The 16,521-nt window shown below is 34.4% G+C and overlaps 1 protein-coding gene across 1 annotated transcript; it reads left to right on the top strand.

The window, feature by feature from the left end:
- Positions 1–14,073: 14,073 nt before the first annotated feature.
- Positions 14,074–15,611, top strand: LOC148253488 (2-oxoglutarate (2OG) and Fe(II)-dependent oxygenase superfamily protein). Its single transcript, XM_088206365.1, has 3 exons — positions 14,074–14,697; positions 14,807–15,131; positions 15,217–15,611. Exons 1-3 carry the CDS (start codon positions 14,201–14,203, stop codon positions 15,448–15,450), a joined length of 1,056 nt encoding a protein of 351 aa, XP_088062491.1. The 5' UTR covers positions 14,074–14,200; the 3' UTR covers positions 15,451–15,611.
- The last annotated feature ends 910 nt before the right edge of the window (positions 15,612–16,521 follow it).

Raw genomic sequence — 16,521 nt, 5'->3', positions numbered from 1 at the left:
TCTCTCTTTCTTTTCTCCTTTCTCTTGCTAACCCTCTATTTTTCTTCCTTTTTTGTGATCATAGAAAAAAATTGGATCTACTCTTCATTCTTGTTTCTATAATATGCATATACGTTTACTTAATTCTAATAAAATATTTCACAATTACTCAATATATTTACCATTTACTAACTATATTATCATAATTTCATGCCCATAATTAAAACACGAGCAAATAACATCTAACACTTTATAGAATATACATAACATATATATATATCTAAGTTAACTATTTTCTACTCTCAAATTATAGTGAAATTAAATTCAAAGGACATAGAGTTGAATAACCACCATAGCATTTAGGAGGAAAAAAACTACAAAAATTCCCATAACTATTAGTAATGGGCTTCTCGGATGGGAATAAAGTAGAAGAAATTATAGTGTGTTCCTTCACTTTGACTAAAGCAACATGGTCATTGTTGATAGATTAGGTGGGAGAAGGGAAGAGGTTATCAGGGAAAACATTTTATAAACTACCCCCTTGATTATCAAGAAAGGCAAAGAAAACAAATTAGAACTATAGAACCTAAAACAACTAGAGCATCATATCGTAATTATTGAATAAATCTCAATTTACAAAACTTTATGACAAACAGGCTTTAAAAATGTTATGTTCAGTACAGTTTAAGCAACCATAATTTTTGTAGATAAAGCTTCCCTCTTCGCTAATTGCCACAACCATTATCACGAGAGGAGGGATGAAGAAAAAAGTGGGATTATAAAGAGAAAGGAATGGATAGAGACAAAGAGAAGTATAAAAGAGAAGTGAATTTGTAAAAGCCTAGAACTTAAAAGGAAATAAGGTCATAAATTAAGTGCATAAGTGAAATAATAGAGTTTAGGATTTTATATTCCTTACACAATAATTTAGAATGCCCAATAGGGTTACGAGAATGACCATTCTAAAAAAACAAACAAAAATTAAAAAAATAAATAAAAGGCAGTATGTTGAACATTCTAGGACGACATTCACTAACTTTTAAAGGGAGTCTGGGTGGTGAGCTATTCACAATCCTCTTGTTGATCGGGATCTGAATCTTAATCCTCTTAATATGAAATAGTTAATAAAAGGGGTGAGTTACACTAACCTAGTAAAAATATCACACTACTCACCGATACAGAAACTGAAGGTTGGTAAAAATCTTAAAACAACCAATAGAGTTCTTAATTTAAGTAAATTCATTTATAATAAAAAAAATCATTTATTGCATATATTTACAATTGCGAGATTTTCAAAATCGACCTATAGAGATAATAACCCAAATAACATTTCAATTTCATATTCAAATGAGTAAGAACAATAACATTCACTTTTTATTTGCCTACTGGTATCTTTGGGGGCTCATAAGGATGTCCCACTATGCGTGAACCAATATTCAACATTTTTAACTAACCGACCATTCTCATACCCCGTCCGGTATAAGTGTTAAAAGTACCATCCCTCAATACCCCGTCCGATATGAGAGTGAATCGGGTCGTCCCCATACCCCATCTGATGTGAGTGCTAAAAATACCATTCTACAATACCCCGTCCAGTATGAGGCAACGTTCACGGTAGAGTTCCCTATGTACCTAATCCATCAACCATCTCCCAGGATATCTAGTAAGGCTACCATTTATTAATTCACATGATTAAACAATTTTTCATTTGCATATTAATTTTTAATTTCACAAATCAACCGTAAATCACGCAAGACAAACAATATATATATCAAGGAAGTACAATTGAATCGTTTAACTATTCCAAAATGTTATCATATATTTAAAACTGTAAATTTTATAATCAGTTACACAGAATAACAAATAAATGACTAACTAGTTTCGCATCTATTAGTAACCTATAATTATTCTTAAATTTTTTTAATTTACACAAAATACCGTATTATTAATTATTAAGTTTCAATTCTATAACAGAGAATAAGGTGAGAGATTCTTACCTAAATCGGTGTTCGAAATATCGAACTTTTTACTGCACCTACTAGTGATTCCCGGGTTTCTTAAATTTTTATGCGGAGATTAAAACACGTTTCACATACCTAAAAATAGCCCAAAAAATCTAAAACCGGTGTTAAAAAGTTTTTAAAGCCAATTTCAGAATTCCAGCACGGCAACAACACTGCCCATGGCAGCAGTTTTCCTCGGCCCAGCCATTTTCGGCCAGTTTTGGCCGGTTTCGACCGATTTTATACCCATCACTATAAGAAAACACGTTAAAGGGCCTCAGTTGGCCGAAAAAAGCTAAACTTATCAGTGGTAACATTTTTCAGTGTGGCGGTTCCGCCGTCTCACCTTCCCGGCTGATCGTTTTTCTTCAGTCAACATATAGAAAATAGAACGGTGAACATAATGGTGGAAGAATCGCATGAAATGAGAAATAAGAAAGGGCTAATCGGAGGAGGTTTCGAGTTTTGCTTACGGCGGCAGCGTCGGGCTTTGCCCGTAGTTTCCAGCTCAATCGCCATTCTTTTGCTCCGATTTTTCTATAGGGGTGCTCATAATCAAATTTTAAGCGGACAAGAAATTTTTTACCTTTTTTGGCAGTCAGAGTAGCTCTAACGCGGCGGCGGTCGGCTCCCTTCTCTAGTGACTAGTTCTTCTTCTCTAGCAGGAGGTTAGTGGCTAGGGTTTGAGTTCAGTGTGATGCAAGATATTTATTCCCATTTCGTTTTAATTTGGACCATTCATCGCATTTGATCTCAACCGTTCGATTGCGTTTAAAGAGAAAATAAATCCAGACCGTTCATTATAATTTGATCTCGACTGTACGATCATGTTTAAAGAAGGAATGAATCTGAGCCGTTCATCACATTTAATCACGACTGTCAGATCGTGCTTGAGGAGGGAACGAATATGAACTGTCCACGCGCGCAAAAATACTTCTAGGCTGTCTGATCGCGGGGCACACGGATCACCGACATGGCCTCCCATGTGGTGCTGAGTTCGTGTGCGTTGTCACACGGCCTACTCCAGTTTGTCTGGGCTGCTGACTGGGCAGTCCTACGTGGCAATATTTTTTAATTAAATTTTGACCCCCAATTTTTTATTTTTCTTTGAAAAACACCATTCAAACCCAAATTTTCATCCATTTTGTCCAAAATTATTTTCAATTTCATCCTCAACCTATTTTTTCCATAAGTTCATATTAAATAAAAATTTATTAATTTTAAAATTAGATTTTTACATATTTTCTAAAGTTTAAAATTAATTTCAGGCCCGAGTATTACAATTCTCCTCCCCTTAAAAGAAATTTGATCCCTCAAATTAGTCTCATTCTCATTCAATCAAACAGTTGGAGATACTGAGCTCTAAAGTCTGATTCTAGCTCCCATGTGGCATCTCTCTGTGTGTGATTTTGCGATAGGAACTTAACTAAAGAAATTTTCTAGTTGCGGAGTACTCTGCTCTTTTGGTCTACAATCCCCACTGGTACATCCTCATAAGTCAAATCCTCTTGAAGTAAAAGGATCTCTTTGGGCCAAGATGTGAGAGGGGTCCGAGTTGTACTTGCATAGCATGAACATATGAAACACATTATGGACTATAGATAGTTATGGAGATAGTTCTAATCTGTAGTCGGCGGTACCAATTCTGTCTAAAATTTTAAATGGATTAATAAATCAGAAATTTAGTTTTCCCTTATTGTCAAACTTATTGATTCTCTTGAAATGAGTGACCTTAAGGAACACTCGATCACCTTTCTCAAATTTGAAATCCCTCCTTCAGGTGTCTGATAGCTCTTCTGCTTGCTCTGAGCTGTCTGGATGTTCTTCATAATCTTAACTATTTTACCTGTAGTCTCCTACACAAGATCTGGGTCGAATAATTTCTCATCATCCACCTCTTCTCAACAGATTGACGATCTGCATGAACGACCATATAATGACTTATACGGAGTCATGCTGATACTTGTTTGATAACTGTTATTATAAGCGAACTTTATTAAGGGTGAATGATCATCTCAATGGCCTCCAAAGTCAAGAATACAAGCTCAGAACATATTCTCCAATGTGCGGATCGTCCTTTTTGATTATCCATTGATCTGAGAGTGGAATGCAGTACTAAGAGACAGTTTTATTTTCATGACTTGCTGAAAACAGACCATAATCGAAAAATGAACCTGGGGTCCTTGTCGGATACTACTATCACTATCACTCCATGTAACCTGACTATCTTCCAGATATACATTCTTGCTGCCTTGACCAAGGGGTCGGTCACCTTGATTGCCAAGAAGTGAAAGGACTTAGTGAGTCAGTCAACAATTACCCAAATGATATCATGTTCCGAGCGTGCCCTAAGCAATCTTGTCATGAAATCTATTATAATGTGTTCTCACTTTTACTCCAGAATCGGTAATAGCTGAAGTAGCCCGTCTGGGCGTTGATGTTCTACTTTGACCTACTGACACACTAGACACTTGAAACCAAAGTCGGCCATCTCTCTTTTCATCCCGTTTTACCAAAACTAGGGTCGCATAATTTGATATATCTTGGTGCTTCCGGAATGCATGACAAACTTTGAGTTATGAGTCTCTTTCATGATGTCCATTTTTAGCTCACTGTCACATGAAACACACACCCTGTTCTGAAATCTGAGCAACCCATCGACAGAAACTCAAAATTCTGAATTTACCCCCTGTTCTACATCTTTCCTGAGGGCTGCTAGGGTAGGATTAACGGACTGAGCTTTCTTTATTCTCTTGATCAGCTCAAGTTGAACAGTCATGTGGGCCAAACATGTAACTCTCTTCAGGTCCTAAAGTCGTACCTGTTGTATGACCCCTATTACACTGTATTATGAAACCATTAGGTGAGTTAACATACATGCATTTTTTTCGCTAAGTGCGTCGACTATCACGTTGCCCTCACCTGGGTGATACAAAATGTTACAATCGTAGTCCTTGAGGAGTTCTATCCATCATCTCTGACGTATGTTGAGATCCTTTTGAGTAAATATGTATTTTAAGCTTTTATGGTCGTTATAGATCTGAAAAGTCTCCCCGTATAAATAATAACACCAAGTCTTCAACGTGTGGATAATCGCGGCAAGTTCTAAGTTTTGGGTGGGGTAGCTTTTCTCATAACTCTTCAACTGCTTGGACCCATAGGTTTTGACCTTTCTATACTGCATCAGAACACAACCAAACTCCAGGTATGAGGCTTCATTATACACTGTATATTCACTTGTCCCACTCGACAAGGCTAACACAGGTGCAGTAGTCAACTGCTTCTTTAGTTTTGAAAAGCTTTTTTCACAATTCTTGTTCCACTCAAACTAGACGTTCTTCTTTGTGAGTTGAGTTAAAGGAGCAGTTAGGCTAGAAAATCCCTCCACAAATTTGTAGTAATAACCTACCATCCCTAGAAAGCTACGAATCTCTTTGATCAAGTTCAATTTCTCCCAACCAAGCATCGCCTCAACTTTTTTGGGATTCACTGACACTCCATCCCTCGATATGATGTGCTCTAAGAAGGTAGTCTGCTCGAGGCAGAATCCACACTTTACTCAATTTTGCATACAACTTTTTTTTTCTAAGAATCTACAAAACTTGAGTCAAATGGTGAACGTATTCCTCTCTATTTTTTGAATATATCAGGATATCATCGATAAATATAATGATGAACTGATCTAGGAATTGTCTGAAAAACCTAGTCATCAAATCCATAAAGATGGCTGGTGTGTTGGTTAGTCTAAATAGCATGACCGAGAACTCATAATGTCTGTACCTAGTTTGCAAAGCTGTTTTGAGAATGTGTTCTGCCTTGATCTTTATCTAATAGTAACCTGAACGCATGTATATTTTAGAGAAGACCTGGGCACCTTATAACTGATTAAAAAGGTCATTGAACCTGGGAAGGGGGTACTTGTTCTTGATCGTGACCCTGTTCACTCCCTTGTAGTCAATACATAACTTTAATTTCTTATCTCCTTTCCTTGCAAATGTAACTCTAGTACCCCAAAGAGAAACACTGTGTCAGATTAACCCACTGTCTTGCAATTTCTTGATCTATTTCTCTAACTCTTCTATCTCAACATGACTCATTCAGTAAGGAAAAACTAAGATAGGCTATGTGCCAGCCTGAAGGTCTATGGTGAACTCAACTTTTCTATCCACTAGTATTCTAGAAAGTTCATCAAGAAACACATTTGGAAAGTCTCGAACTACTGAAATCTCTTGAATGCAAATTTTTTTCTTAGGTTTGCCTAGTTAGAGAAAATAACCGAGTTAAAGCGCTATGTAATAAAAAAATTTCTATGAGGGAATAATATTCAAAATTTTTATTAGCTTGTAATGACTTTTCGTTAGGAGGCTCAAATACAATTTTTCTTGTAGAAATAATCCACGGTGATATGATACGTCGCTAACCAGTTCATTCTTAGAGATACATCAGGGTCCCCCATGTCAATCTCTATCAGGTTCATCATGGGTAAAATTAAGTCCTGTGGAAGAGGGTCTAGATGTTACTGGGGAGGAACTGGGTGGCCCTGTAACGGATTTGGATGATATGGTGGGGGCTTCGAATTGTATTGTGACCGTGTCGGATGATATGACGGAGGAGCAGGATTTCATCGAAGTGGTGTTAGATCATCTCGTTGTAGGGGTGACTCATATTATAGAAGTGGTAGCGGGTTAGACAGTTTCCTCATCTCTTCCCTGGCCTACTGGGTAGAGATGAGTCTCTCTAAAATTTTGAATAAATGATCGACATCCTCTCGAAAGGACCCATCTCGGGCTGTCCTGTTTAGTAAGGGACCTCATCTCCTCGTGTCTTTGTACTCATTTTTCACAAAAAAGGGGTAGGCGATAGTTCGTATTTGGAATTTTTAAGTCTTTATATAAGGAATGATTTTGAGGAACGCGGCTCTGATACCAACTGTAAACCCAGAACTTAAAAGAAAATAAGCTTTTAAATTAAGTGCAGAAGCGAAATAATAGATTTTAGGGTTTTACATTACTTACACAATAATTTAGAATGCGCAATAGGGTTACAGGAATGACTCTTATAAAAGAACAAACAAATATTAAAGAAATAAATAAAATACAGTATGTTGAGCCTTCTAAGACGACCTTCACTAGCTTTTAAAGGGAGTCTGGGTGGTGAGCTATTCACAAATCTCTTATTGATCGGGATTTGGGTCTTGGTTCTTTTGATCTGAAATAGTTAATGAAAATGGTGAACTACAGTAACCCAATAAGAATATCACACTACTCACTGATACAGAAACTCAAAGTCGGTAAAAATCATAAAACAAACAATAGAGCTCTTGATTTAAGTAAATTCATTTTTCATAAGGAAAACTATTTATTGCATATATTTACCATTGTGAGATTTTCAAAATCGACCTACAGAGACAATAACCCAAATAATATTTCAATCTCATATTCAAGTGAGTTAGAACAATAACCTTTCCTTTTTATTTGCTTACTGGTATCCCTGTGGGCCCATAAAGATGTCCCACTATGCGTGAATCAATATTCAACATTTTTAACTAACCGGCAGTCTCCATACCCCATTCGGTATGAGCGCCAAAAATACAATTCCTCGATACCTTGTCCAGTATGAGGCAACATTCACAGTAAGATTTCGTATGTACCCGGTCCGTTTACCATCTCCCATAATATCTAGTAAGTTTACTATTTATTAATTCACATGACCAAATAATTTTTCGTTTGTATATTAATTTTTAATTTCACAAATCAATCGTAAATCACGCAAGACAAGTAATATATATATCAATGAAGAACAACTGAATCGTTTAACCATTCTAGATATCATTATGTATTTAAAGGTATAAATTCTACAATCAATTACACAAGACAACAAATAATTGACTAACTGGTTTCGGCTCCATTAGTTATCTGTAATTATTCTCAAAATTTTCTACTTTACACAAAATATCATATTATCAATTATTAAGCTTTAATTCTATAATAGAGAATAAGGTGAGAGATTCTTACCCGAATTGTTGTCCGAAATACTAAAATTTTCACTGTGCCTACTAACAGTCCCCCAGTTTCCTGAATTTTTTTTGCAGAGATTAAAACACACTTCACGTACCTAAAAATACTCAAAAATGTAAAATCGGTGTTAAAAACTTTTTTCAACCAATTTCAAAATTCCGGCACGGCGGCACCGCTGCCCCCGAAAGTAAGTTTCCTTGGCCTGGTCATTTTCGGTCAGTTTTGGCCGATTTCAGCCGATTTTATAATCATCCCGGTGAGAAAACACGTTAGGGGGTCTCAGTTGGTTGAAAAAAATCAAAAAATGTAACTGAGCGTTTTTCTTCGGTCAACCTATAGAAAACAGAACAGTGAATACAACGGTGGAAAAATTGCATGAAACGAAAATTCAGAAGATGCCCATTAGAGGGGGTTTCAGGTTTTGCTCGTGACGGCGGCATCAGGCTTTGCCCACGGTTTCCAGTTCACCTATCATTCATTTTGCTCCAATTTGACCATGGTGGATGTTCAAAATCAAATTCCGAGCAGATAGGAGAATTTTTACCTTTTTTGGCAGTTGGAGGTAGGGGGCAGCGGTCGGCTCCCTTCTCCAGCGTCTGGTTCTTCTTCTCTGGCGGGAGGTTAGCGGCTAGGGTTTGGGTTCAGTTTGATGCAAGATATTTATACCCATCTCGCATTAATCTAGACCATTTATCACGTTTGATCTCGATTGTCCAATCGTGTTTAAAGAAGAAATGAAGTTGGATCCTTTCATTATAATTTGATCTCAACCATATGATCGTATTTAAAGAGAGAACGAATCTGAGCCGTTCATCGTGTCTAATCGCACTAGTCCGATCGTGCTTGAGGAAGAAATGGATCCAGACTGTCCACACGCGCGGAAACGCTTCCGGTCCATTTGATCGCGGGGCACGCAGATCACCAGCATAGCCTCTCGCGTGGCATCGAGTCAACATGCCTTGCCACGTGACGTCCTCAAATTCGTCAGGACTACTGATTGGGCGGTTCTTTGTGGCAAAATTTTTCATAATTGCGTTTTGACCAATAGTTTCTGATTTTTCTTTCAAAAACAGCATCCAACCCCAAATTTTGACCTTTTTTTTCTAAAATTATTTTCAATTTCATCATCAACCTATTTTTTTCTCCTAATTTCACATTAAATAAAAATTTATTAATTTTAAAATTAGATTTTTATATATTTTTTAAAATTTAAAATTAATCCCATGTCAAATTTTGGGCACCAGTATTACGATAGTAGGGTTTTTTTTTAAGAAAAAATTACTGCAAATGAGTTTGGTTGTTTATTCATTTTTCAAACTAACTTGATTTAAAATCTTTATAATACCAAATATCATATTACATATCATGTGATATCTGACATTAAAAGTTAACTAACTAAATAATGTCGTATCCAAACTAGTGACATGTGACACGGTCGTTAAAGGAATTAGTAGCTACTAATGGAAATAGATTAATGTAAATATTTTTTTTATAATATAGAAACTAATTTGATACAAAATTGAGGTAAAGATCAAATCGAACAAAAAAATAATACATGGATGAAAAATTTATTAGAACATTTCTTTGGTATATACTTTAATCTTAAATATTTTGAGTGTTGTCGTACCTCAGTTTTGTTCAATCAAAATAAAAATAAAAAAAATAACAACAACAATAACAATAATAATAATTATAATAATAATAATAATAAGTTTCACGAAGTGATAATTAGAAAAATTAAGCAAAAATTTAATCTACCTATAGTTGGTGATGTTATTATTGTTACTATTATTATCATTATAAATTTTTTTATTTTGTGTTATTTCTCTATTTTATAATTGCTTTTATGTTGTTTTATTTTGTCTTAGTATCGCAAAAATGAGAACAAAAATGAAGATGGAAGGAAAAAAAGAAATAATTGAAAAAAAGAAAGAGAGAGGAAAAACAGAAAAATGAAAAGATGAGAAAAAAACTAAAATGAGGAAATAGAAAAAGAAAACAAAAGAATAAAAAGAGAAAAAAAGAAACAAAAGAAAGAGAAAATGAAAATTAAGCCCAAATTCAAAACTCATTTTCAAATCAACCCAACCCAAAAGGCCTAGCTCATAATGGTTTATCAAAAAGATTTCTTAGCCCAATCTATCTAGCCATTAGAAGTCTAGAGAAAGTGTAGCCCGTATAAGCTAAAGCTTAAAGAGAAAGCTACCACAAAACTTACTAAATGACACTATTTGGGTCTAAATGCTGAGGGTTCCATGAAGTAAGGTTATTTTGATGTCTAATTTTATGTGGTTCTAGTAATATTACTCAAATAAGAAGATAGAGTAATTGTTTAATAAAGATCAAGATAGAAGACACCTGCGAAGATGATTATCAAATGATGATGGATCAAGCACATTGAGGCTAATTAAAACTGCAAAGTAAGGGATAAAAATGCAAAAAATCTAGAGCTATTACAACTGACTTAGAAGAGAGAGAAGAGCTTAGGCGCAATTTTTTTGATGAAAGGTTTGACAAAAAAGGGAATAAAAAACTTGAAGAATTTGGAAGAAAGAGGGAACAAAGTAATAAAAAAAAGAGCAAAAATTTAAAGAAACCTTAATTGGGGTTTTCTTTTTTTTTTTTCTTTCTTTATACTTTATGAATGCGAAAAAAATCTTATATAAGGAAAAGGAAATGGGCAAACATATATTGTACTTACAGAAACACAATCCCTATTATAAGGTATATAATACAAACATTTATACATGATTCATGTTGAATCACCATGAGCTCCAGTACATGTTGAACATTCTTCTTGAGTATGTGGAAACTATTAAGTGGACTGACCCTCATATTTTCAAACCCTCCCCTTTCCCAATCCCCACAAAATGGAGAGAACATTTTCTACTCTAATTTTAGACATGTGTGAATAAAAGAGAGCATTAGAGAGATTCTTAGTGAGAATGTATGTACTTTGTTGTGTACTAATGAGGTATTTTGTCACAATTTTTCCATTGTGAATATCTTTATGGACTAGATGATAATGTAGTTCTATGTGCTTTGTTCTTTTATTGAGGACATAACTTGTTGCAATATGCATCGCAAGGTTGTTGTTACAGTACATGACAGTGACTTGTGAATGTTCAATATTTATTCACATAATAAACATCTTACCTAAGTCAACTCATAGCAAATAGTGGCCACTACCTGGTATTTGGCTTTTGCAGAGGAGTGAGAAATAGTGTGTTGCTTCTTTAATTTTTAAGATATCAAAGATGATCAAAGAAGGACACAATACTAGAAAATCACATATATATATATATAAAGGTCTTGATAGGAAGCATCCTTTATTGATAGGAAGTAGAGGATGATTGTGCCAAATGCGTTGATGAATGATTTTGTTATATTAATGTCTTTATCTATACATATTATTCTTGCATAATGATTAGATGCTTTTCAGCATTGTTCTATTCATGCAGGAAGGACAAAAATACCTGGGTAGCACTTGTTGGATTTTTTATAAAGCCTATGTCTCTTTGGATATCCATGTAACTTATAACAAGTTTTTATAGTATTTCTGGACATGTTACAGCAGGAACATACAAGCTTGTTTAGATTAGCCTTAAAGCACCATTCAACTGAGTGACCTATCATTTTATAGTGAAACAAAGAATTTCTCACTATTTGAGCTAGGTAGAACTAACCAACTAGAATCCCTATATTTTTCTTCTTGTTAGGAAATAGAATAAACTTATTCAATTTTGGAAAATGTTTTATCAACAGTATATATGCTTTGATGCCTTTATATAATTCGATCAACCTTATGAAAAATTTCATTACCTAGTCTTTTTGTTGATATTCGATTATTGTTATCATCCCTATATGTGTACAATTTAAAATGGGTACGTAGTTTTATAACTCGTCAAATACCGCTTTCAATTTTAAAAAATAAAAATTTATAATGTCCTAGTTTTTAATCAAGTTTGCTATTGTCCGTTTCACCTTATAGATTTTGGGTGCACTGTGTTATGCATGTCTTCATTTAAGCTCAACTCATAACTAGTGAGTGGTGTTTACATAGAATGTTATGCACTTGATGCCAACCAACAACACATTTTTTATTCATATGATAAGTATACCATTGCAATGCAGCTAATGTTCCATAAGTATACTATTTAGATATGTCAATTCCTTTAGGTTACCATCGACAAACGCTAGTTTATTTTTGATAAATATCGTAGACTTAATCGATCTCACTAAGGTATAATAATTGTTTGAATTGAGCAACTACATTACAAACAACACATATAAGCTTTTGTTTGCTCTACCATAGTAAAAACTGTTTGGATGAGAATAATCAAGAATGTTTCCATTTGATGAAGTGGTACCTTGATGTAGAGTAAAGTTTATGGTTTGATTAGAGTTCTCGTTCTCAATTATTGGGTCTGATACCATAAAAGATTTTAATGAAGGAATGTATGACGAAAATGAGAATCAAGATCTTAATGGATTTGGAAGAATAAGAAGAAAAATAAGGGAGATGAAACAAAAAAAATGGAGGCTATGATTTGATGAAATCCTAATCGTGGTTTTCTTTTCTTTCTTTCTTCATGCTCTATTAATGAGAAAAAAAAATGCTTATGAAGGGGAAAGAAAATTGTGCAAATGTATATTGTATTCACACAAAACACAATCCCTATTCTAAGGTATACTATACACATGTTTTTACATGATTCACGTTGAACTACCACAAGCTCCAATATGCACTTAACATTTAGCCCGAATGGGTGGATGCTGAGTGGGCCAAGCCTCATATTTTGACAAGTTGGAGTTTTCTTTTCGGATGGATTAGAAGAAGCATAGAAAGAGGGGAGAGATAAGGGAAACCTCAATTTTTGGGCTTTTTCTTTGATATATGAGCGCAACAGAAAAGAAAGAATAGGAGAGAGAGACATTTGAGAAAAAAAATAAAGGATTCAATGGAGAGAAGATAACCAAAAGAAAGAAGGAGCTTTAGTAGAAAGGAGAAAAAAAAATCAGAGAACATGTCGGGTTTTAAAATTGACAAAGAGAGCATAAAACAAAAAAGAGGGAAATATTAAGAGAAGGTTCTTAATGGGAAAAAAAGAAGTGGCATTAAACACGGATGAAATTGAAATAGAAAATGAGAGCAAATGAGAGATTTAGCTTGGAGCTCTAACTGCTTAATATCTTACTCTTTTTTCATAATTGAATATTGAGCATAGAATTTATTGATGGTTTGTATATGAAGTAGAAGAATGTTAGATGATGGTGATGATGGCCATATCATTATCAACTAAGCGACTCTCTTTATACTAATGCTAATATCAACCATGGTGAAGACGACAATTTTAACATTGCTAGTTGAAAACAATGAAGTAGAGTGACAATGTCGGTGGTCATTATGGTGATAATATTGGCAATAACGTCAATAAGACATTAAAAACAGTAAGAGTATCCAAAAAATAATAATAACAATTATATCGACCGCAAAGTAGGAGAATTGTATTAATTTTGTAAAGAGATAGATATAGAACAAAAATTAAAAAATTAGTAAAATAATATTTATTAACGTATTATGATGTTAATATTATATAATTTTACTCATAAAAATTTATATTTTAAACATTAAGTATGATTAAAATAATATTATCCAAATCTACAAGAAGTAGCATAAAAATTTGAAGCATTGCGAAATGGAGCTTATGATTTTGGGAAGAAAAAAAAAAAGAACCTTTTACTTTTTGCCCTTTCTCCTTTAGTGTCAGGGACATGCCTATAAGCATCATAATATCAAGGCCCAATATCCAACTCACATTTTTCAACTTTCCAGCCGTAAAACTTTAAACAAATAAAACCCAAGAGTCATTGCAGCCACTTTCTTCATTAATACACAGTTAAATAAAATAAATTAATTATTTTTTTTGTCAAGATTAATATTTATTTTTTATAAATTTAAAATTTTTATTAGTTATATAAAAATATTATGAATTAAAATAATTTTATAAATTTAAAAATTAAATTTGAAACGTATATAATAATTTATTATTATTATTATAATAGAGGTTAGCATGGCCACCACGTAGAATGGACCTTCGTCTCCACTGCAACAACCAAGAACCGGGACGTGCCTCCTACCCATATCAATAAAACAAACCTAAACCTTCTTTCCATTCCCATCTTCCTTCATTCGCATCAATGGCTATGATGCGCACCAGGAGCCAGTTAACCATACCGGCGCCACCACCTTCCCCTATCCCAACCGGCTCTGGATCCCGCTCCGCCGCCAACGACTTCCTAGCCGAATTCATCGAGAAGTCCTTGCATGTCCCAGAACTCGCCTTTCCCGAACCTCACCTCCGCTCTGACACCACACGCCCCCAGAATATTCCTGCAGAAATCGATCTCCGCCTCCTTTCCTCCGCCTCCCGGCGATCCGAGGCCGTAGATAGGATTGTCAGATCCGCCCGGGAGTTCGGCGCCTTCCGGATCAGCTACCACGGGATTTCCACCGATGAGCTGAAGTCGGTGGTGAGGGAAGCGGAGCGGGTATTCGGAGTTTTGGAGGAGAAAGATACCGGATTCGGCCAGAACTTCGAGGGGAACAGAGGCGAGATCGTGTGGGTTCGATCTTGGAAGGATAAAATGGAGTGGGCGCGAGAGTATATCGGAGCTAAAAGATATCGGAGTTTCAGGTAAATTCAAATTTGAAAAAAAAAAAAAAAAACTAGTTAGGGTCGATGGAACAAATTATTAATTTCAATTGATGATTAATTAGTTTTTGTGGATTTTGGAAACTTGCAGTGAAGAAATGGAGAACATAGCAGGTAAAATAGAGGGAATAGCAGAGAAATTAGGTCAAATTTTAGTTGAAAAGGCACGTAAGAAATGTGGGAAGAAGATGGAGAAAGGAGAATCAGTTGTTAGTGTGTATAGATACAATCATCATATCAATATCACTGAACAAAATCCTCCATTACTACCACACAAATACACACAAGCATCTGATTACACTTTAAGCCTCCATCTTCCTTTCAGAAACTGTGAATTTCGAATTCACTCCTCTCCTCCTCTCTCCTTCCATGCCGATCCTGATACTATCCTCGTCACCTTCGGCCATCAACTTCAGGTATTTATACCTCTTGTGTTTTGATTTGTGTATTACTTAATTAATGAATGAATATATGAAATTCTGTTCTTGAATTTACTGATAGGAATGGAGTCAGCAAGAATTCAAGTGTGTTTCTGGGGAAATTATATATCAGCCACACGCCCATGGATCGCCTCCATTCTCCATTGAGCTTAAGTATTCTTCTTTAAATTTAACTTCCACTTTTAACAGAACAAGTTGTTCTAAAACAATCTCCATACCAGATCAGATCTTCATTGCTATTCTCCTACCTTTCTTGTATTACATTCTTGTGTTCATTCTTTCATTGTTTTGGTGATCAGCCCTACTGTACATATACTTTTATTTTTTTTTTGGGGGGGGTGGTTTAATCGATTTGATTTTGGTTTTTCACAGGCTTGATTTTGGTGTTAATTGTGTGTTATATACAAGTTTTGTTCTACCCAGAGAATCTTTATTTCAATAAAACACTTGGATTTCATTTCTCTGACAGGAAATCAGCAGCATTATTTTACTTCCAGGTATCAATAATCTAGATATTCATATTGCCATATAGCACTAGTGATTCAAGTGATTAACCCATAAAACATTAAAAAGAAAAATTCAAGATCCCATAAAAGAGGAGAAGCTAAGAAATCAGGAATATACAGATAAAATTAAGTCATCTTTAACGAAAACATCCACTATCTAACTTCATACAAGATCTAAGAACAAAAGAAAAAATATAGATGATTAAAAAAATCTGAAAAAAAATTCCCAAGAGAAGTCCAAAGTTGAAGAGTGTGTATATATATATACACACACAATAAGTGGTTCCAAATCAAATCCATATGAGAATTTCCTTCAGCAATTGAGGAAATGTGGCTTGTGTATTGAGCTATCACCATTCAATAAAACAGTGCTACATGGTTTTCAGTCTAGCTTTGGAACTCTCTTGTTAGCTTCACAAATATAACCTTATTTTCTTCATTCCTCATTTCCTTCTTTCCACTTCTTTTGTTCTTCTTCTTTTTTTTTTTTTTTTTTCCTTTGATTTTTTATTTTTATTTTTTGGTATGATAAGTAATATTGGTAATTACCAAAACTAATAATAACAACAATGATGATTTTAAAAATCAATACAAATAATATTGTAACACCCAAATAAATAAATAAATAATTTATTTATTTATTTATTTGATTTTTTTATTTAATTTAATTTACTTTAATTCAATGAAAATAAAAATAATTATAATGATAAAACTGGATAAAAATATTATTTGGATTTAATTAAAATTGATTTTGGGAAAAATGGGTGAAAATTTGGATTTTGGGGGTATTTTTAAAAAGAAAATCAGAAACCGGGGGTCAAAACGTAATTTAAAAAAGTTGTGCCACATTAGCACCACGT

The sequence above is a fragment of the Carica papaya genome, chromosome 6, assembly GCF_054855325.1.
Source record: "Carica papaya isolate Zhongbai chromosome 6, ASM5485532v1, whole genome shotgun sequence".
NCBI lineage: Eukaryota > Viridiplantae > Streptophyta > Magnoliopsida > Brassicales > Caricaceae > Carica > Carica papaya.
Note: the sequence above shows the minus strand (reverse complement) of the source record. Positions and strands in the feature narration are given on the sequence as shown.